Source organism: Equus przewalskii, chromosome 1, assembly GCF_037783145.1.
Source record: "Equus przewalskii isolate Varuska chromosome 1, EquPr2, whole genome shotgun sequence".
Lineage (NCBI taxonomy): Eukaryota > Metazoa > Chordata > Mammalia > Perissodactyla > Equidae > Equus > Equus przewalskii.
In genome coordinates, this window is record NC_091831.1 from 141982566 (window position 1) to 142004815 (window position 22250).

At 36.8% G+C, this 22250-nt stretch overlaps 1 protein-coding gene across 2 annotated transcripts in view; it reads left to right on the plus strand.

Annotated features, from left to right (window-relative positions):
• The first annotated feature begins 13889 nt into the window (after window positions 1-13889).
• Window positions 13890-22250, plus strand: part of MYEF2 (myelin expression factor 2) — a 31235-nt gene continuing 22874 nt past the window's right edge. For both annotated transcript variants that reach the window (XM_070624573.1, XM_070624582.1), the window contains exons 1-5: window positions 13890-14228; window positions 19169-19377; window positions 20610-20662; window positions 21906-21913; window positions 22017-22110. In XM_070624573.1, coding sequence (XP_070480674.1) covers window positions 14068-14228; window positions 19169-19377; window positions 20610-20662; window positions 21906-21913; window positions 22017-22110 — 525 coding nt within the window. In that variant the 5' untranslated portion in view covers window positions 13890-14067. The remainder of the gene's footprint in view (window positions 14229-19168; window positions 19378-20609; window positions 20663-21905; window positions 21914-22016; window positions 22111-22250) is intronic.

The window sequence follows — 22250 nt, forward strand, 5'->3', positions numbered from 1 at the left end:
CTTTCCTGGCCTACGTGTGTAAATGTCTGTATCTGTCGGTGAGCGATAGGGGACGTGAGCGCCCGCGAAGTACGTGTGCGTGCGCGAGTGTATTTGCAGGAAAATGTGCATGAATTTCTTCCATGTGGCAGTGTGTAAATATTTGCGCTAGTGCGCTTGTGTATGTGGGAGCGTCTGATCGTGTGTGTATGTGTGACCGAGAAGAGGTGGGTAAACGAGAGGGGGAAGGGAACCCACCACGGCAGCAACAGGCTCGATCTAGTCCTCAGTTCTGTTAAAAAGAAAAAAAAATAGGAGCTCCTTTTTACTCATATCACACTCTGTATGTTAGCAATCGGAGTTCATCATCATTTGGCTTTCTCTGGCAGTAGGGGTTTAATTAATTTGTTGTGAAAATCCTTGTTTTCCTCTCCTCGCTGCATCAGTGGCTGTGCCGCGGGCGTTTTGCTGTACTCGGTAACCGCAGTCTCAGTTGAAGAGCAGGCGCTAAATTCTTACGTCTTTCTTCTCTTCCGATAAGGGGAAGACGGGACTGAAAGGTGTATTGGTTTAACTGGGGACTGCATGCGTCATTTGGAGTCATTTTCCCCTATTCTTCGCTTTTTCTCTTCTACTTGAACCCAACCGGATCCTCTCCCCTTCTCAGGAGTAGGCGCCTAGGCGCTGTCCGTAGTGCTGAAACATTGCGTAGTACTACCTCGCTCCCATAAACGAGCTAGAAGCCACCAAGCGAGGAACGCTCTGATAAAGCCCATACACAGTTGTGAGGCAAGTCTTCTAAACAGTGCTGAATATATAGAATTCAAACCTAAACAGAACTGAAAGCAAAACAACAACAAAAAACCTGTCTCTTCATCCTTACTTAGGGGTTTTGTCGTTCTTCAAACTCAGTTATAAGGTTCCAATTCCATTCATGTTTGGATACTATATCCAGAACCTACAAGTTGCAAACACCTGTAGATTCCCCAGAAACTTAACTATTGACCTTACTAATTATTAAATTGTCAACGGTTTTGGAAAACGTAGGTGCAGAACTGGGTCATCGTTCATGTAAAAAATGCTGAAAACATAATGTAAAGGTGTGTTATAGTTCAATAATAAAGTAAAGAGTATTCACTAATTTAGGAAATTTCATGGTTTTACAAAAACTGGGCAACGTATGTCTGGGAGTTCATACAAGACTAAACTAAAAAATGTTATTATTTTTCATTTAAAACTATTAAACCCCATTATATAGGAGAAATAATTGTTCATCAAGGAAGAGAGTGGCAGAAGTATCTTCCTCCAGTAACATGTTCCTAGGCATAGTTTTATTGACTCTTTTTTTAAGCTCACAAAGGGCCACATCCTTTTTTTGTACTGCGTGCTAGAGCAGTGCTTCTTGAAATTTAATGTGCTGGGGATCCCTGGGGATGTTGCTAAAATGCAGGTTCTCATTCAGTAAGTGTGAGGTTGCATCTCAGATTCTTCATTTCCAACAATATCCCAGGTAATGCCAGAGGTTGCTGGTCTCAGGACCATGCTTCAAGTAGTTAGGGTCTAGAGATACCGTATTCTGACAATGCAGTCATTCCTAGAGTATGGGAAAGGAGAATATTTTCTTCTATTTTTATTCTCTATATGTTTCTAGACTGTTGCAAGAAGAATATTCTTCTTTTAATATTCTATTAAAATAAATTCAGAGGTTGACTATTTTATTTGCACAATGTTAACAAACTGCTTATGAATTTGATCTTTTGATTTTGATTTTGTCATTGTCTGGACACATGCTACAGTTCACTCCACTCTATATTTCCATAGTATGATCTGCAGTCACCCATTCTCTTTGCAAGCCCAGCTCAAGGAAGCAGAACTAAGTTATGTGATTCTTCTGCTGATATATGGGCTCCACTCTAGGAGTTTGTTGTCATGGTTGGAGACCGATTTGTCATTTTGTGACTTTAAATATGGCTCCATAGTAAATTCTCATGATGCTGATTTAAAAAACCTGAATGTTACAGATCTAATTTTCACCCAGTTTAGAAGGTGGGATAGAGTCATTGTTTCATAGCTCATTTGAGTGTATGCTGATCCATCATGTCATTGACATAATACACATATACTTAGATTTTGAAGGTTCCTTTGGACAGTTTTCCAGTCTTTTAAAAAATCCATCCTTACATCAGTTGATACAGTGCTTCCAGTTAATGCTTTTGAATTGATGCCAAGGGAAAGTTTTAACTATAAATTAGGTTCCTTGGTGTTGGTATATGACCTTGACCTTTTTCAAGCTATGTGGACAGTGGTGATGTCTGTAAGTCTGCCAAGTGGCTTATTCAGAAAAGCATAATGGATTTTTAATCTATTATGTTCCACTTCCTTTCCTGGATGCTAGGATACAAAGATAGATTAGATTTGGCTTCTGCTTTTGATGAGATACATGGCAAAACAACATGACAAGTTCTGCAGAGATCTATAGAAGCACAGAGATTAATAATTTATATTTTATTTTCCATTGCCAAAGAAGTGATGAAGAATGGAAAAATAGATAAAACCCAGAATACCTGTATTTCAGGTCCTTGTCCATGTTTTCTGCCAACTACTATTAAAAAATTGTTGAAAGATATGAAATATATGAATTCTCTTCTAAAGCACACATAGTTAACCTATACTTCTCGATAGTCTATGATTTATTTTCAGAGCAATACAAATTATTAGAAAGGTAAATATTTGAGTGGCATTGTTAACACCTCCTCCAAACAGAGTTGCCTTTTTTATGCTTTGACATTACACATTCAGCTTATGTACAATCATTCTATATAAAACAACCCTATACGCAGCTCCCACAATCTGCTCTATGTCTACTATAGCGTTGTTACTAAATACTTGCCTAACACATCACTTGCTATTTCTTATATGACATCCTTGCAAAAACATTTCTTTCAATATCAAGTTCATGAATTGAACTCTCACACCCTTCCTCCTCACTTAAACCATCCCAAGGTAAGTGGTGGGTTCTCTTCTTGTATTCAATGTATGTCATTGTAGCTGATCACACTTGCCTTTTCTTATAGTTACCAGGGATAGTAAGAGTCAAATTAATAGCTAAAAAACAGTAACTATACAAGACTTTAAGGCCTTTATATTTCTGTTCTTTCTCTAGTCCTTGACTACTGCAATTTTGTTTTTTCAGGTATTGGTGTATTGTTTTCTTTTAATCATCTGTTTTAAGTGTGTCCTCATATAAATGTGCTCATAAAGTCAGAAATGGAGTACATAAATAAAAAGTAAGTTAATTAATTACTTAATTAATTAATATACTTTTTGACCAAAAATGTTGACTACTGGGTGTATATGTATGGTTGTTTTATAAATTTGTTTTTAACAAGATACTAAAATATGGGAAAAAGCGATCATATAGTTAGCTATGAAGATAAAAACCTAATTTATTATGATGAAACAATAAATGTTAAGCTAGCAGAACAAAATTTCAATTTATATAACTATAGATCAGCTTTATTTCAAAACACTTTGTTTCCCTGTTTCTCTTTCTATTCTCTAAATAATCTCACTTATTTGATTAGGGATTTTTGTCATGTCAGAGAACAAAAGTGTTATGTTAATTATCAAGCCTGGCCCTGTGGCCAAATGGTAAAGATCTGCATGCTGTGCTTTGGCAGTGTAAGTTCACCGGTTTGGATCCTGGGCACAGAGCTACTCACTCACCTGCCAGGCTGTGGAGGTGTCCCACATACAAAAACATAGGGGAGGGTTGGCATAGATGTTACTCAGGGCTAATCTTGCTCAGAAAAAAAAAAAGTGTTAATTATCTGTCTTGTTAGAAGACACAGAAACTATGGCAATTTAAAGAGCAGGACAGTCCCCCTCTAATGAATGTATTGTAGACTGAGGGTGTCACAAACGAGCTGAAAGCAAAAATTTCCTCTAACAAGCCAGCTCAGGATTCTCTTCAGAGGAAAATTTTGCTTGCTATGAATTCTTGCCACTCTGGCTCCAGGTGACTTCTTGCTCCCAGATTTTTCTACAGTGAGATCATCTCTTGAATTTATTAGGCCAACATGTTACCTTCAGCTTTTCGTGGAAACTACACCTTGTCTGGCCAAAGTTTCATTATTCTTTCTGAGCTAAAATGTTTTAATGTAGCTGTGCCTTTTTATTTGAAATGTTGCTATTTATTCAAATATTGGATATTACAACTTTCAAATGCAAGACTTTTTAGAAAAATCTTAAAGACAAATATAAATTACTTCTGTCATAAATGTTTTAAAAAATTAATCCAACGTTTACTTCTCTTTAGATGGTAGTAATAATTAGCTATATCCAAAAGTCACCTGTTTAGTTTTTAAAATTGCATTCCTACCTATTTTGAGTATTATTTTTAGCTACCCATGCCTTTTCTGCTACATAGGTAGTTTTGATCTTATTGGAGAAACAAGAATGATTTTGAAATTCCAATAAAAAATATATACTCTCTCCCTAAAAATACATACATGTAGATAATTTCGCTCACAACTCAGGGAATTCATGGACCCTTGAAAATCTATTTCTATAATCCCAAAGTAATCCAAGGATTGATTTAAAAATTTCTGCTATAAATGAATGGTCCAAGGTCTCATTCTCAGTATTGCAACTAAATATTGACTGGCTTAAAGTCCTGTATGTTTTTTAACCACCCTATCAGTTTTCTATTTTCTTTCCTTAGAGTTCTTCCTCTAGGTCATTTTACCATCTGATCTCTAGAGAGTGGTCAATGCTGAATATGCTGAAATAGGATTAGAGAGCTCAGTAATGGGATGATTAGATCTGATTAGAAAATGACTGTGGGATTTTTGTCAACAATAAAGAAATTATCTAAGTAAGTGGACTCATAAGTGAATTGAGCATGATGACACTTCAGTGTAGATAACGATCTAGTGGTGGCCTATTTGATGAGTCTCATTGAAAATGAGATGTTATGTTTTGCTGGTAAACTTTTCTGCAAAGAAAAAATGCACTAAATGTTTCAGTTCATAGTGATCTATTTAAATGAAGTTTCATTTAATTGGCTTTAATTTTACCGCCCATAAGACTTAAATTGTTTCATTTAAAGTGTACTTCAAGCCTCTACTATATTTACTGTTGAATCTAATGAATATGATAGGGTACCTTGGGCACAATTGCCATGAATGTGTGAGCCATAACCACAGTATAATATATTTAATTGGCGTAAGTTATTTTGCTGGGTTAAAGAAACAGAGAAACAAAAGCAGTTTATTCTGCTACAGTGTATGTTTCTGTAGTATGAATCTGTTAATACGTAATTGGCAAAGAGGGATGTTAATAGAGTGTGGAAATCAATTGGTTTATACACGATTTTCCTCAATACATTAGTGTTTGACTATTAAGTAAAAACAGTTTAACCCTAAGTCCGCTAACACAGCTGAATGCAGTCAGTTTTGGGGAAAAGCAGTCCCATACACAGTGCCCATTCACTTCTCCTTCTTTCTCTTGACTCAATTTGGCCACACGCTCTGTCTTGAAAATGCATACTGAACAGTTCTTCCTGATCTTTGTGCATTTTTCCTTGTTTTCATAATTCAATTTAATTCAAATAATTTCCTTACACTTTTTCATCATTCTTTCTTAACTAAATTTTTTGTGAAGTTCTAGATATATTGTAATGTATATTTTTAACTTGCATTTTTAACTGTGCTAGTATTTTCATTAGATTTGTAAATGTTTTTGTAGTGATCTGGTTATGAAGTTGCATAGGTTTTACATGGGTTTCCCCCAACATTATTTTTTCCCTAAATCTTACCAGTTATTTTTTTAAGTTGAATGGACTTTATTTTTTATGGCAGTTTTAGGATTACAGAAAATTGAACAGAAAGTGTAAAAAATTCTCATATACATCCTTCCCCTTTCCCCCACGGTTTCATCTATTATTAACATCTTGCTTTAGTATGGTGCACTAATCACAATCAATGCACCAGTATTGATATATTAGTATTAACTACAGTCCATAGTTTACATTAGAGTTCACGCTTTCTATTGTTCAGTGATATGGGTTTTGGCGAATGTGTAATATTATGTATCCACCATTATAATATCATAACAGAATAGTTTCTCTTCTCTAAATATCACCTGTGCTCCTCTTATTCATTGCTCCCCTTCCTCCCAAACCCCTCATGAGGCCCTGGAAACCACTGAATTTTTTACTGTTTCTATAGTTTTGTCTTTTCCAGAATTTATGTATAGCATCATACAGACTTTGTTACCTTTTCAGTTTGGCTTTTTTCACTTAGCAATATGCATTTAAGGTTCCTTCATGACTTTTCATGGCTTGATAGTTCATTTCTTTTTATTGCTTAATAACATTCCACTGCATGGATACACCACAGTTTGTTTAGCCATTCACCAATCAAAGCACATGTTGGTTGCTTCCAAGTTTTGGAAATTATGAATAAAGATGCTATGAACATTCATGTGCAGGTTTTTGTGTAAACATAAGTTTTCAACTCATTTTGGTAAATAACTAAAAGGGCGATTGCCAGATTGTATGCTAAGATTACTTTTAGCTTGGTAAGAAACTGCCATATTGTCTTTCAAAGTGGCTGTACCGTTTTGCGTTCCCACCAGCGAGGCATGAGAGTTCCTGTTCCTTCACATTCCTTATCAGCATTTGGTGTTGTCAGTGTTTTCTAATCAGCTATCCTAATAGCTATGTAGTGATATCTCATTGTTGTTTTCACTTTCAATTCTCTAATGACATAAGATGTTGAACATCTTATGCTTATTTTTCATCTGTATCTCTTCTTTGGTGAGGGGTCTGTTCAGATCTTTTCCCACTTTTTAATTGGATGGTTTGTTTTCTTATCATTGAGTTTTAAGAGTTTTCTGTATATTTTGGATATATGTCCTTTATCAGATATGTGTTTTGCAAAGATTTTATCCCTATCTGAACTTGTCTTTTCATTTTCTTAAGTTGTCAGTTAATTTTAGTGCATGATTTTGTAGAACGTGAGTTTTTTTACAGGAACGAGTACCTTGTTAAAGAAGAAACACTTGTATACTTCATATCAGATTTCTAAAACTAAGCTAGCCAAATAAAGTCATACGTCTCATATTTTAAGCAAAACTAAACCAAATGAGTGTTTAGGAAGGTACAAAGTCACTTTAGGCAATTACAGAACACAATTGAAAATGCCTATGAAGGGGCCTTATCTTTTAATTCTGCCTAAAAGTCAGTATAAAATAAGTTGAAGTTAGTGGCTATTGTATAAAAGAATACTTAGAATGCGAAGATTTTAAGGAGAAAGTGTAAACCTAATGTTTTGAGGACTGATTAATTTTAATAATTTTTCATAGTATTCTAGATACACAGCAGTTCTTATATGACTGTCCCAGGACTTTAGGTGATGCTCAAAGCAACAAACAGTTGGGAAGAATAAGGTCTGATATTTCAGAAGTGTTTTCGACACTAGTTTCCAGAAATATTAGGAGTCCAGATGAAGAAATCTAGGTTGGGGGCTGGCCCTGTGGCAGAGTGGTTAAGTTTGTGCACTCTGCTTTGGTGGCCCAGGGTTTCGCCATTTTGAATCCTGGGCGCGGACATGGCACTGCTCATCAAGCCATGCTGAGGTGGCATCCCACATGCTACAACTAGAAGAACCCACAACTAAAAATACACAGCTATCTACCAGGCACCTTTGGGAGAAAAAGGAAAAATAAAATCTTAAAAAAAAAAAAGAAATATAGGTTGAAGTAAATGGACACTTATGCAAGCATATATTTCCTCAATCACTTTAAGATTGTCAGAACATGTGTCCGAACACTACCATGCAGTCTGCTTACTAGTCTGAAGGCTATCTCAAGGAACTTAACAGTTGAGATTTGTTAACAGAGTCAAGAGAATAACCTAAGTTACAAGTATTTTTGCATATTTAATCTTATTTTGAGGTGTAGGCATTCCTAAATCTAACAGACACAATGGATGAATGAATGAATGCACAAATGAATATAGTGATTCTCTCCTTTGTTTTGGGGTACCTCAGAACGTATGCCAAATGGCTTAGACACTGTGCCAAACATTACCCTATTGATACTCAGAATCATCCTAACCTTTCTAAGCTCTCTCATATGAGACATTTCTCAGACTCTGTTACCAGTGATATTCCAACCTAAATTCTACCCATGAGAGACACTGGTGTAAAATTTAAGAGAAGGAGAAGAAGAAGACACCATTAATCTCAGCAGCAGTAACCTTGTGGGTATCAGCAAATGGCAGATGAGGTGTTATCCCAGCAGCTTCCGGGTGTAAGGAAGTTCTAAAACTCATGCTGCTGCCACAGGCAACAAAGATCATTAGTTACAGTTCTCCATGACTCCTGCTCTTCCTAATTTTTCAAGTCCTAGCAATAGCTCCTAGACCTTTGCTCCCCAAGCCCTACTAATTATTGTGTAAACCTCTAAGTCTTCGTGCATTAAATCCTACATGAAATATCTACAGTGTTGGGCTGGGTCAAAAGCTTTCTCTCTTTTCCTAACTGACTACTGAATAAAGTAACAAATGGAAATATATCTAATCAATTTTGTTTATATACATATATATGTATATACATGTGCACATATATATATATTTTTAACACATTGAAATAGTTTGTGAATTGAAATATAATGACATGAAATGACTTCAGCATATCACTCTGCAATACACCCTGAAATAATGTATTACATTTGTATACTACTAAAAACCATTGCTTCCAACAAATTAGGCTCGTGAGCAGCCATTAGGAGTGGTGTGATCCTTGTTAAAAAGGGTTGCAAAATGGTAGAATTTTAAAATTCTGTTCAGTTTCATGAAACTGAGTTAACAGAAATCCAACAGCAATATCTAAAGGCAATGAAAGTTATTTTTCTCCCCAAACAAGAAGTTTGGACATAAGCAGTCTAGGGCTTACACAATGGCTCTGCGAGGTCTTCAGTGTTTCAGTCTCCTAATTTTCTGATCTATCATCCTTAGCTTGTGACTTTTGTCCTCTACCTGTTGCCGCATGGTTTCTAGAGGGATACTGCATCCCCTAACCTCACAGGAAAGAAGGCGGCAAAGAACTTATTAGGAATGACCCTTCTAGACTCCCTAGCATATTTTTCCTTACAACTTCTTGGAGAAAATTTTGTTCTGTGGCCATTCCCAGTATTTTAGCTGGGCACGTTGCTATCTAAACAAAATTGTGGTTCTGTTACTAAGGAAAAAAGGGAGAATGGTTATCTGATAGGAAACTTGTAGTGTTCTATAGCATAAAGCAAAGGAACAAACAAAAACAAATATAAATGATGTCTTCAGAAAAAAATATTTTTAAAGTTTGTGTGACCATAGTGTAGAAGAAACTATTGAAGCAAATCAACTTTCAATAAAAAACAATGAGCATCAGGATTAAGTTCAGTTGTGTATAATAGAAAGACTCCAAATAGAAGCAATTTAGTCAGGATAGAAATTTATTTCCTCCTCTTGAAAGCAACTTTGGGGGGGGAATGTGAGGGTTGTTACTGTGGCTTCATGGTATCATAAGAGACCCTGATTCTATTTTCCTCTTCTTCCATCCTCAGCACTTAGCTTCCAATCACAAGGTTCCTTCATGTTCCAACATGGTTGCTATTGCTACAGACATCATTTCTCCATTCCAAGCCAGTAGCAGAAGGAAGCAAGAGAGAGCAAAAGGGCCATTCTTCCAATTAAGTCAGTTCCTTCTAAAGAACCGCCTACTTGGTCCTCGCATCTCTGCTTCTATCTTACTGATCAGAACACAGTCATGTGGCTGTGCATAGCTGCAAGAGAGGCTAGGAAATTTGGACTTCTGGCAATATACAGAGTCACCTTAAATTAAATTTCTATTATCAAAGAAGAAAAGGAATATGGATTGTGTTAGTTCTTATCTCTATCATGCCCATTTATAGAATTCTCTTCAAATACGCAGGATAGTACGTGGATTGAACTTTGTAATTAATCACTGTTAAGAAACCTATTTTCTCTTCCAAATATTGTAACTGGAAACTTGGAATGATATTGCTAAAAAGGGTAATTATTTAAAGGAAAAACAATGTTTGCTATAAAGTAACTCTTTTTATTAGTACTTTTTGGGTTAGGATACCAAACTCAGAATAGTTAAAAATATTACCATATGATATCCATGGCTTTGGACTGAGGAAGCCCAGTTCATGGAATTATTAAGAGGAGGGAGTAACTATGTCTATAGGAAGGGAAGTAGGGGAATTTGCTCTTCTGATCCACCTTTTAATGCAGTTACTGGGATGAGATGGAGGAAAAGGCAGGGCGATTTAATTTAAGAAATTAGGAAGTGAAAAAAATTGAGACTCAAGGATATATCTAGGAATTACAGGAGTCTTTAGTCCTCAAAGAAAAAAAAATATGCCCTAATATTGCTTACAAAAATCAAAAGTAAATCTGTTATTGGGCAATGATCCTAGTATTGAAAAGTTGAAAAATGAAACAATTATCTAAGGAATTCAAGCAAAACCCTTGGTATTACCTGAATTATTTGAATAATTGTGGTGAAAGTGGAATTTCTGCCTGGATTATTCAGATAATTGCCTTAATTCTAATCTTCACTTGGCTGGTAGAAACCTTTCTTCAGGATGTATTTTTAGAATGTTAAATGCTAAAAAATAGACTCCTAAATTAAGCAGCACAATAGAAGGAAGGGAAGAGAGAGAAGAAATAGTAAGTAGTTGATTGTCAGAATAATCTATACCTTTTTTTCTAGTGACAATAACCAACATCCACTTTTTAATTATAGAATGAACTTCTTTAACAAAAAAGGGAACTATATGTAGATTTCAAGTATAACTCACGGTATTTTTTAAAGTCATAAATTCCTTTTTAAGTTTCAGTTCTCTAAAATTTCAAAACTTAGTGGCTCCAAATACAGCAATTTCATTTTATAAAGCCAAGCAAATTGACTTAAAAATCTTACTGTACTTTTTGTTTGACTTTCTATTGTTGGTCTTTGCCTTCAATTCTTAAAGGCAAATTAAAAGGATGACCACATCCTGGTTGTCATTCCATTCTCTTCTTTGGTAGCAGAACCTGGGCAGAGAACCCGGCTGAAAAATTACATGCCAATGTCCCCTACAGCTGGATGTGTCATGTGACCAAGTTCTGGCCCATGAGTGGAAGTGTCAAGTGAGACTTCTGGATAGGATCCTTCTTTTTTGGACTGCTTCTGGCCTCCAACGCAAACAAGATACCTAGAAGTCCAGCAGTCATCTTGGCCCACATGGATACCTTAACAATGGAAGGCACACACTAGGATGGTGAAAGATTAAGATACAAGGAACCTGAGTCCATGATGACCGTAGAGCTACTAAACCTGCTCTGGGATCTTCCCTCCGCACTGCGTTTACTTAAGAGGGTAACGACTTTTATCTTGTTTAAGACACTATTGTTTCTAGTTTCTGTTACTAGAAGGTGAATACAATTCCTAAATGATACATGTATGAAAGCATTACTTGAAAATATTTTGGAATATTAGGGTTAAATTTCCAAATATGTATAATGGCCTCTTAATCTTAATCTCTCTCTCTCTCTCACACACACACATTACAATTTGTAAGAAAGAAAACTAAGTGGTTATTTGAAGTTGTACCAGTAATACAACATGTGCAATTGCAAAGGATAACATTTGCAGTGGAGGTTATGAGAAGATAAAAACTAAAGCGTTACTCAAGAATATTTCAGTGTGTAGATATGGACTTGAAAAAAAAAAAAGAGAGAGAAGAAGGAAGGAAAATATAGAAAAGGAATGTAGCAATAGGATATTTGTAACTATTTTTTATGTTTTTGCAGATTTAGCTAAGTACAATATTAATAGTAAGAGAGGGAGAAAAGATCGGTCTATAGAGCATTCAGATGGAGTACTGAGGATTAATCATTTTCTCTTCAGAAGCTGCCCCAACTCTCTCCGTGTTTTAAGAGCCAGCTCTTCTGTGAAGCTCTCACTGATCCCTCTGTAGGAGTTAACTTCTGCCCTTCATGTATTCGTCAGCACCAAGACTAAGGGAGAGTGAGGGACTTGTTTGTCTTAGTCAACATTTAAAGGGGTGCCAAAAAACTCAGTCATCAAGATGTATATTTTAATGAGCACAATACAGCATGCAGGCCAGGCTCCTATTTTTGTAAATAAATTTTTAATCACACTTCACATTTATCTCTATAACAGCACTCAAATATGTTTTTCATAAATGTTCTCTCCCAACAGGGCCATATTCATTTTCGTATTCACCCACTATTCTGTTTTAAGCATAAAGGGCTCTTAAAAAACATTAAACTGAGTCTATTGAAGGATTTTGCAAGAATATACTGTACTAAGGACTGCAGGGTTAAATTTTCATCATTAAATTCAACTATAGCAAAAGCATAACAAGAGAGTGACAAATGTTGTGAAAGATCTTATAATTCAGTTCTATGAGAAAATCATCTGACTTCTCTTTGACTGAAACCCTGCCCAGCCCGGAGAGAGGGAATTGTAACATTACTTTATATTCATATAGCACTTTGCCCTACATAAAGTGCTTTCTTTTAATCCTCCTTAATCCTGAAAGGTAGGTATTATTATCCTTATTTATTATGGAAGGATTAAGAAGTTAAGTGACTTGCCCACGGACTTACAGGCAGAAAGTGCCAGAGCTGGGGCTCTAACCCAGCTTTTCTGTGTGGAAATCCAGTGCCCTTTCTGCTACTCCAAACACCAAGTCTTGGGATTGACTGAGGAGAAACAATTTATGCAGCAACTACAATAGCATGTGTTGTGTTTATGAAACAATGTCAGTAGCACCCTAAACCACAGTATTTTACTAAGTGTATTCATCCTGATTACAACTGCTCTGACTTTTGTATGTGTGTGTTTGATGAAGTAGCTCAACTCTTCCGGCACAGGATCGCATATTTTATGGTATTTTTTTGTTGAGGGCAGAAACCTACATATTGAAATATCAAAGAATGGGGAAATTGAGGAAATTATGTTATTAGTTTCAAATGAAAAGAAACATTTGAGAAGGTCTTTGAACTTTTCAACCAAAAAAGGTTATTTCAATGTTAAACATTATTGTACTCAAGAGTTGGGAGTTGATAAAGTTTAATGGGTTTCTTTTTCATACTTAGGGGAAACATCTATGACTACATTTTAAAACTCCATAGGTAATTAAATTTGTTTGAGAGCCTATAACTGCTTCAAATATAATTTCCCTCAGCATATAATAAACACAACCAAAACCCAAAATGTCCATTATTAGCCAATCTAGCAGAAGATTTTTTATGAAAATTATAGATTCTGCTCATTGATTGTTGCCTGGAGAATTAAAAAACTTTAGTCTTCCTTTTGCAAGCTGATAGCTGAGTTCTAAGCTAAGCCTCATTCTCAAGAACAACCAGAACTCAAAGAAATTCAAAGCCATTCATTTTGGTGAATTGCAACCAGTCATCAATAACTATTTATTGAATGTCCACAGGGTGCCTAGGCATTGAAGTGGCAAGTCATTTATTTGTATTATTCAAAGGATTTCTAATGGAAATCTAAGGATTTGTAGATGTCTTTAAAGACGCAAAGTGTTGCGTGCCTCTCTAATTTAAACTGCCCCTACATGGAAGGAGTTGAATAGTGAGTTTCAGAGCTCTAGGGGTTTCTAACACCCAGAGACGACTTTTGTAAGCGAAGACCCCATTGGGTGCCATGCGACCAGCGGGCCGGTGGTCAGAACATGGCTCCACCAGGGACTTCTGGGCAATTCAGGCCCTCCCGGGCTGGAGCAGGGCCGACGGCGGCAATGGCAGCCCTGACCCGCCACCCCTTCGCTCCCCTCCTGTCCCCTCCCCCCCGCACTCCCACCCCTCCACACCCTGCTCGTACAGTCTCCCAGTCTCCCAGCCCCGACCGGTTCTCGCGAGATCCGGGCAACTGAGCGCTCGGGGCCTTTTCAAATCGGGATCCGTTACCGCTTCCCCGGCCGCCGCCATTGTCGCGCTCGGAGCCCCTCAGCGCAGGCGGCCGAGGCGCAGGCAGCGGCGGCGGGATGGCGGACGCCGAGAAGCCCGAGGTGCTCCGGGCCGCTGGCGACGACAGCCCGCATCAGCAGCCCGCCGAGCCGCCGGGCGAGCCGCGGCGAGAACCGCACCCCCCGGAGCCGGAGAAGCAGCCGCCGCCGCACAGCAGCAGCTCCAATGGCGTTAAAATGTATTGTCTTTTCCTCGGGGGCCCGGGGGAGGCGGAGGGCGGGGAGTCGGCCTGGGGGCGAGGCCGGGCCGGGCCTCGGGGAAGGGTCACCGCCCCCGGGCCGTGGCGGCGGCAGGAGCAGGTGCAGCCGGGCCGCTCCTGGGCCCGCGGAACCGGGGTGCGGGCCGGGGGTCCCCTCCCCGACTTCCAGCCCGAGAACGCCGGGGTACCCCCTCTCCCCTGGCTTCGGCTGGAGAACGTTTGAGCAAAGCTCGGCGGCCGCCACGGTTTACGATAAGATGGTCCCGCTGTGAAAGACCAGTAGTTAGTGTCCATCACTAGGGAGTATCTAGGGATGACATCATCGGACATTTCCTCCTTAAGCACCCAGAACGGATCGGAGAGGAAGGTCCTCCCAGCTCCCGGCCTCCTTCTGAGCTTTACAAGTTCAGTGTTTTGTGGTTGTTTTCTAAAGTAGATAATCATTTCCCAACTGATATATACCAGGCGGAAGTTTAATAATGTGCTGTTAGACCGAAGCCATTGTGTTCCTCTCGAATTGGCGAGGTACTTTAATAAAAGGGAAATATGCGTGGTGCCTAACCGCCCCCCCCCCCCCCCCAATGTTTGTCAGCCATGCAGGCTATTTTTAAAAAACGCAGTATGATGGTAGGTTCTTAATTTTAGTATCATGATAAAATAAGATTTTTTTTAATTAAAGAAATCCACTACTTTTAAGATTGCGGCTATCAGTGCCTATAAAGAATCTAGTCGACTCGAATTCCTAATAATTTCTAGTGTAAGGAAATGTTATGCTGTCCTTTGTTCTGTTATGGGGGGGATATGCAGTCAGGCATTTATTTTCATATGCCCAGCTCTTTAAACCTGAAGTTGAAAGTAGGTTAATAATTTAGTGAAAATATCCTTTTCCTTCACTCAATTATGCCTCAGAGTAGAAATCAGTGAACATATGCTCACATTAAAATAGGAAAGGGAAATATCATTCTTACTTTTGTATAAAAATGTTTGTAAAAGGATGGTAAGACCTGGACCAGTCTATGTGAGAGTTGATTGCAGATAAGGTGGCTCTCCCAGCTGGTTTATGACACTCTTGCTCTTAATTGGGTTTGAGTAGAATAGGCAGCATCTTCCAGGCAGAATAGAGGTGCAGGTTTATGAGATTCGATCTCAGTGGACTGTGCTCCTGGGTGGAAAGTGATGCACTTCGGTAACTGAGGAACCAGAAAGTGAGCGAAGCACTTTCTGCCGTGCCCACCAAAATGTGGGCTTTCAGGGATTTAGCATCATAGATACGAATGAAAACCACTGGATTGATAAACTTAAAATATGTGCTTTTTATTTATGTCTAAACGTGAGTCTGCACCCTTTTCTCCCGAACAAATAGTACAGCCTTGAATTACAGAGAGAAGCCCTACTATACTTGGGTATGATTAGTGTAATAATGTAGTGTCTTTACAGGTGAAGCTGGTATCTAAAAGTCTCCATCAGGTCTAAAAGTCTCTAATCCCTTTTAAAGTCTCTTTGTGGTTTAGCTAGATGGAGAAGACAGAGGTGGGAAAAGAATTTCTTTCGTTTCTAATTGAGGGAGAGGAAAATAAAAGGTGAAGAAATTAAGAAATGTTACTAGTAAATACAAATGCAGATTCTTTTCATATTGCTTACAATTTGTCTCTCTCCCTCTTCTTTTCTCAGAAGTTAAGAGGCCAATTTACTCACAGGGGTTTTTTGTACTATCTGTTCTGTAAGAACACATAATGGTCCAGCACAGGCCACTCACTGAATAACTAGGTACATTTACCTCTCTCACCCTAACAACCTTCTTTTGATCCTGTGAACCAACTGGAATAGTTAACAACCCAAAATGTAAACCTTGAGTTGATTACCATATGTTTTTAATGATAAGAATTCATAGACATGATAAAAATTACCAAATATTGCCTTAAAACATATATTGCTTAGAAGTCAACACAGTGCCACTTGTTATCAGGATTGAAGTGACTTGTGTTGAGGTTAATCCATAGTCGTTCAGGATGGAGACTACCATGTCTTATCTTTGTATGCCCAATGCCTTATACTTAAAGAGGCCCAGTAAATATTTGTTTAAGAAATGCAGAAGTGAACTTTTAGGATCATGAAACTCATATACAGAGGATTTAGTTGGCATGTTCACATCCTTTGACAAGAAATTAAAGATTTTTCCCTAGGTCTAGTCCTTTATGCCAAAATGGTATACTAACTCCTTTTCTTAAGTGGATAGCGGGAAAAATAGCAGTATTTTTTATAGCTCTTCCTTATTCATATGTGGTATAGTAACATCTTGGAGTACATGACATTAGGGTACTTGTATAAAATATTAAGCATTGGCGCAAGGTGAGGTGGTTGAAGTAGAATAGTGTTTTTTTTAAGCATATTAGGAGTAAAGAATGAAACTGGGCTTAATTTTGGATCTCATTCTGTAACATTATGCTTTTTTAAGTGATAAATTATGTTTACTCATTTGATGTTGGATATTGATGTTTCAGAAATATATGTTATTTGGGTAGACATAATTTAGTCTTGAGTAGGTAATGTTTTTGTGAATTAGAATAGTCACAGTATTTCAAGTGCATTAACAGGGTGGTTTTCCTAAATGAATGGTTTGGGAATTATTACATGGAATTCTAGATATAGTGTCAGTATTTTAATGTTATGTAGCATCATTTCCCTAAGGGTTTTCATGTGTATTTTTACTGTCTCTTCCACAGTGTATTTATGACATAGAAAGAGTTCAGAAATTGAGTAATTATAGTTTCTTAATAGTCAGACCATACCTCTAACCACTAAACTGATCTGCCTTCCATAGATAATTTATGCATTGTACGTGAGCAGTTTATCTTTAAGATGCCACTAATTGGGGAAAGCTGGAAAAAATTGCTCTTTCTGGTCATCCTTTGAGTAAATATTTTAAAGAGGGTATCCTACATAATATTACTGCTTTTTAATGGAATTGTCAGATGGTTGTAAGCAAATGCTTACAACATCTGTGTAAGAAGAGAGGGACATAGCGATTACTTCAGACCTTTGGGCAATTTTGACGCCTGGTTTCATCCAGGAAGAAAATAGGCAGGGGAAAAGGGTATTTAGCTAGAGCCCATATAGAGGTCTTCTCACCTGAACAGAGACTTAGTTATTTTAAAAACATTCATTGAATTCAGCCTTCTATGTCAATGGGTTCTCTTGGGGATTAAAAAGAAGGGTTTATTCTTGTATCTACTATACCCAGAAACCAGAGAAAAGGCCTCTGTGCCTTTTGGCTCCTTGTTGCCATTTTCAGTGCTCGCTGCCACTCTGTTCAGACAGGTAGGTTCTTGAGAGATCACTTCCAGGCTGTGCCATTTCTGATGAGGGAAGATGTTTGGCAGTGAAGGTGTCCCTGTCAAGGTCTGAAAAGGTGGTAAAGCAAGTTTGGCCCTAATGTCTCTGTCTTGATTTTAGCAGTTTTTCTGGCAGACAGCAGCACCATCTGTGCTCAGATGAGTATGGGTTCTTAATTGACCGTTCATTCAAAAATTAATATTTATGGAGAGCATGTCATGTGCGGTTATCATGTGAGATGCTGCTGATAGCAACACAGATAGTTTTTGTTCTTACAGAGTTTTACATACTGTGTTTATGGCTGTGTTGTTACCTGTGCAGAAAAGTAGTGTCTAAAAAGTTCAGTATATCCTGGAACGAGTGACTACAGCAAGAGGTGTATGTGGTGCGCTGCAATGTGGAGATTCCCACAGTCGCTTGGCTCAGAAGATAATTTAGAGCCTGGATAAGGAAACCTAGTTGGTTGTCAGAATAATCCAGGAAGCTTTAAAAGGTTTGAATTCCTGAATGTCATTCCCAGAGCTTTTTGTTACTATATGTCTGTGAAAAATTGCCTTAAGATCAAAGTTTTAATTAGTTGTTAATTCACTAGAGTAATTAGTGATTTAAAATAAACCTATTGTTACTTCTGTAAAAAAAGGTTCCTTTTGACAAGTAAATTGTATTTTAAAATAGATATCGAGATTTTTATTTATGGGATTTACTTTAAGTATATGCTTAGATTTTATGGGTGGTTAGTGGATAGCATCATATACTTGCATTGTGCTTACAGTCTTACAAATTAAATATTTTTCTAGTTAGGGCCTCATTAAAAAGTAGATTTATAAAATCCTGGTTCACAGTACGTTTAAGTACTGCTTCCCCCCTTCACCTCACCCCTCCTTTATAGGTAATAGGCACTAATATAATGGCATGACTCTATGAAGTACTCTATCCTAGCTTATAGCTTAAAACGCAGAAAATGTTGAGCATGAAAATAGTAGGATACTATATCAGTTTTCTGTTTATCAAAATTGGGAATAGAAAAAACTTACGAGAGTCGTATGGGAGTGTATACATAAATAGCTACTACTATGTATTTTAATTATGTTTTTAAGCAGTGGAGGAGAAAAGTTCTGGAAAGAAACCATTAATGTTTGAGATAAACTTTTTCAGGGTATCATTTTGTAAATTAGGTTTTTTAGAGTTCTGAATGGGGCCCAGAAAGTTAATTCTCCATTAAAGGTGGCAGTTTTACATACTGTAGGAATAAAATTGCTGGTTTTCCCGTCTTGTTGGGTTCTAATAACATTTATTAAGTATTGTGATGGGAAAAACTGGGTGATTATTTGGATGCTGCAGCTATTTAATATGGAAAAAATGGAGGGCTGTTAAGTGAGAAGTTGGTCATAAGCCCAAATCCTTGCTTTGAAATGGCATTGGATAATTTCAGAGCCAGCGGCTGACTCTCCAGCTGCTTTGCCGAGGTCTAACTTAGTGGAGAGTTTTGTAAAATAAGGTGGTAAATATGAAATATTTAATGTAGACTTCCATTGTTAGAAGCATGACTGAGGTTTTCTTTTTGTTGTTTTGTTTTTAATTCATAGAGAGAATAATGAATCAGTGAAAGAAGAGAAATCTGAATTAAAAGAAAAGTCTACAGGAAATAAGAAGGCTAATAGATTTCATCCTTATTCAAAAGACAAGAATTCGGGCACTGGAGAAAAGAAGGGTCCAAATCGTAACAGAGTTTTTATTAGCAACATTCCCTATGACATGAAATGGCAAGCTATTAAAGATCTAATGAGAGAAAAAGGTAACCAGCTCTGATAAACCCACTGTTGGATAATCTTCATGTAGAGGGGCTGGGGGGAGCTAAGCAAACTTTTATTCCTCTGAGCCACACAGCCTCAAAAAATGGATTTTTGTTTTGTTTCTTGACACATGAATTAATCTTTTCCTCTTCTTTCACTTGACACCATTTCCTTACAAGGTAGTATGGATAAATGAAGTGGTTTTTTTTTGCCATTTTAGTGGGATAGTAGCGAGCCAGCATGTGCATGCCACCAAGAATTTTGTTTAAAGTGATTGCTTTGCCTAGTTGAAGTTTTTATAGATTTTTATATAGGACTGTTGCATTAGTTAAGCAATACATTTAGTGTGTTAAAGTATGAATAATAAGGTCTGATTATTTTTTTTCCAAAAGCTGTTTTGTTATTATCTTGGTGGAGTCTGGAATCCGGCTGTGGAATTCATTTTGTTTGCATTGTCATGAATGCCATGATGCTGTCTCTGCAGTTCTATATTAAAATTGCGTCACTGCTGTTGCAGTTTTGTTTTCAGAATAACCTGAAAACCCTTATTTTATATTCATGGTTGGTTTTGGGGAAAAATAATTTCAATATTTGATCTTGTAAAAGTTAGTTTTGTTATCTCTTGAAAAATTGAGTTTCAACAGTCCTGCAAACTATGTACTTGGCTTTGAGGCTGATTCTTTCTAATAAATAAAAAAAATTGCCTTGGTGTATCTGTTGTAAGGTGACAACTATTTGATTGGTTTTATTCATTGACTCTATTTAGAAAGTGTGTGGCTTGCTGTGAAGCATGACTTGTAAATTTAGTTTACTGATGGCAAACATGATTGAAGACATTCAGGTAGAAAGTCACCTTAAAACAGCTGTTGTGTGTAGGCGACTAAAGTTATTTGAAAAGTGTTAATGTTGATGTTTTTAATATGATAGGCTAAGGGACCATTTGTATGTATATGTGCATTTGTTCACCAACTATATCATGCTGGCCAAAATATGATCTGTAGTATGAATTAGGTTAATATGGTTGTTAGCTTTTTTAGAGAATGTGGATGATGTACATTTCTGAAAATTAGTTAAATTTACATAGCCATTGACAGGAGGTATGTTGGTCTGGTTTTGATTGTTGGTGAATAATAGGTGCTTTTCTGTAGAGTTGTGCACAGGTGTGCAGTAAAGCAAGATATTGGTGTTTAAATGTATTGTTTCTTGGTATCTTCCTTTTGTATGTCTTATGTAGTTGGTGAGGTTACATACGTGGAGCTCTTTAAGGATGCGGAAGGAAAATCAAGGGTAAGTGCTGTGGGCGATAATCTGCTTGAGGTTTAAAAGTTCCTCAGCAGTTTACTTTTTGTATAATACTTGTACCAGTTTTTGGAAACTTAAGTTTCATTTTGTTTTACTTTATTATGCAAGATTTGAGGCTTTATACTAGCAAGTCTGACACTTATTCAAACCAAACCAGCTACCTGGAAGGGATGGGTTTTGTAAATGCTCATAAAAGGCATTCACTTTTCTAATGCTCTAAGGTAATGCTTCTTCTTAGCCAATAGATTTTAATATAGGATTTTTTTGTTGTGTTTTGATGTCTTCAAGGATATTTTAAAAGTCTCTGAATTGACAATATTCCCTAAGAGTTCTATGAGAGGCCTATAGCTTAAAGGTGTTAATTCAGAATGTATGTTTGAAACTTACGCTGACGAGCTTAATTTGGTAGGCTGCAGGACCACATAAGAGGCAGTGCTCTGCCCAATTGGTACGAAGGACATTGATGATTAAATCGACATAGAAGGAATTGGTTGATAGTAGATACTGATTTTTAACAAGAAAGCAATGTACTGAAGAATGCAATGGAAGGCTTTTAACAGTGTTTAATTATATTAGCAAAAACCAGTTGGATGTATGAAAAATAAAAACTTTTGTCATTACATTCAAATAGCACTTTGAACAGGAATAATGAAAAAGAATTGTTTAAAAAATGATTCTACAGATTTGTTTCTCTAGCATAGGTGGTTTTTTTACATACTTAAAGCTGGATGCTGTTAAATTGTGTGCAGCCAGTTTTCTCTAACAGAGAACTTTGTTAAAAATGAGGTTAATGTTTCCTATTTTGCTTTTAATAAGATTAAAATATACATTAAAAACTATTTGTGCATAATAATACAGCTTTCAGCAATGTTTGTAACAATGTAAGGATAGGTATAGTGTAGCCTTCAATTATTTCCTTGAATTACTTTTGATTGAATTTTTGCAATTACATTACTTTAGTTTTAACTTAAAGAAGAGTCATCTAAAAGTAAAAATGTGCTCCAAGCTTGTTAAATGCTGGATTCTACTATCTTAAATACATAGATTTAAAAATTTACAGAAAATTTGTGGTCACTTGCCTGTTATGTTCTGGAGATATAAAGACAAAAAATGATTGTATTATTGATTGCTTTTGATGACTTAAATGTTAGAATCTACCATTAACTTTGTCTACTGATCTAAAACTTTTTTTCTTTTGCATATATTGACAAAATCTACCTGGATATAGGGTTGTGGGTAAGAATTTTTTTTAAGTATCTTAAGTCAAATTTAAACTTCTGATTGGAAAAAAAGAAATCTTAGTACATAAACATTTCCTATAAATTTTTTCCCCATTAAGTGTGGTGGAATTTAAAGATGAAGAATTTGTAAAGAAAGCATTAGAAACTATGAACAAATATGATCTTAGTGGAAGACCCCTGAATATTAAAGAGGTAAGATTTCTTATATTGGAATAATTTAAACATTTGAATATAACAACATGTTTTCTTTGGATTTTCATCTTTGGTAATGTATTTATCTAACAACAACATTTTTTTTTTTTTTTTTAGCATAGATGCTTATTAAAGCATTA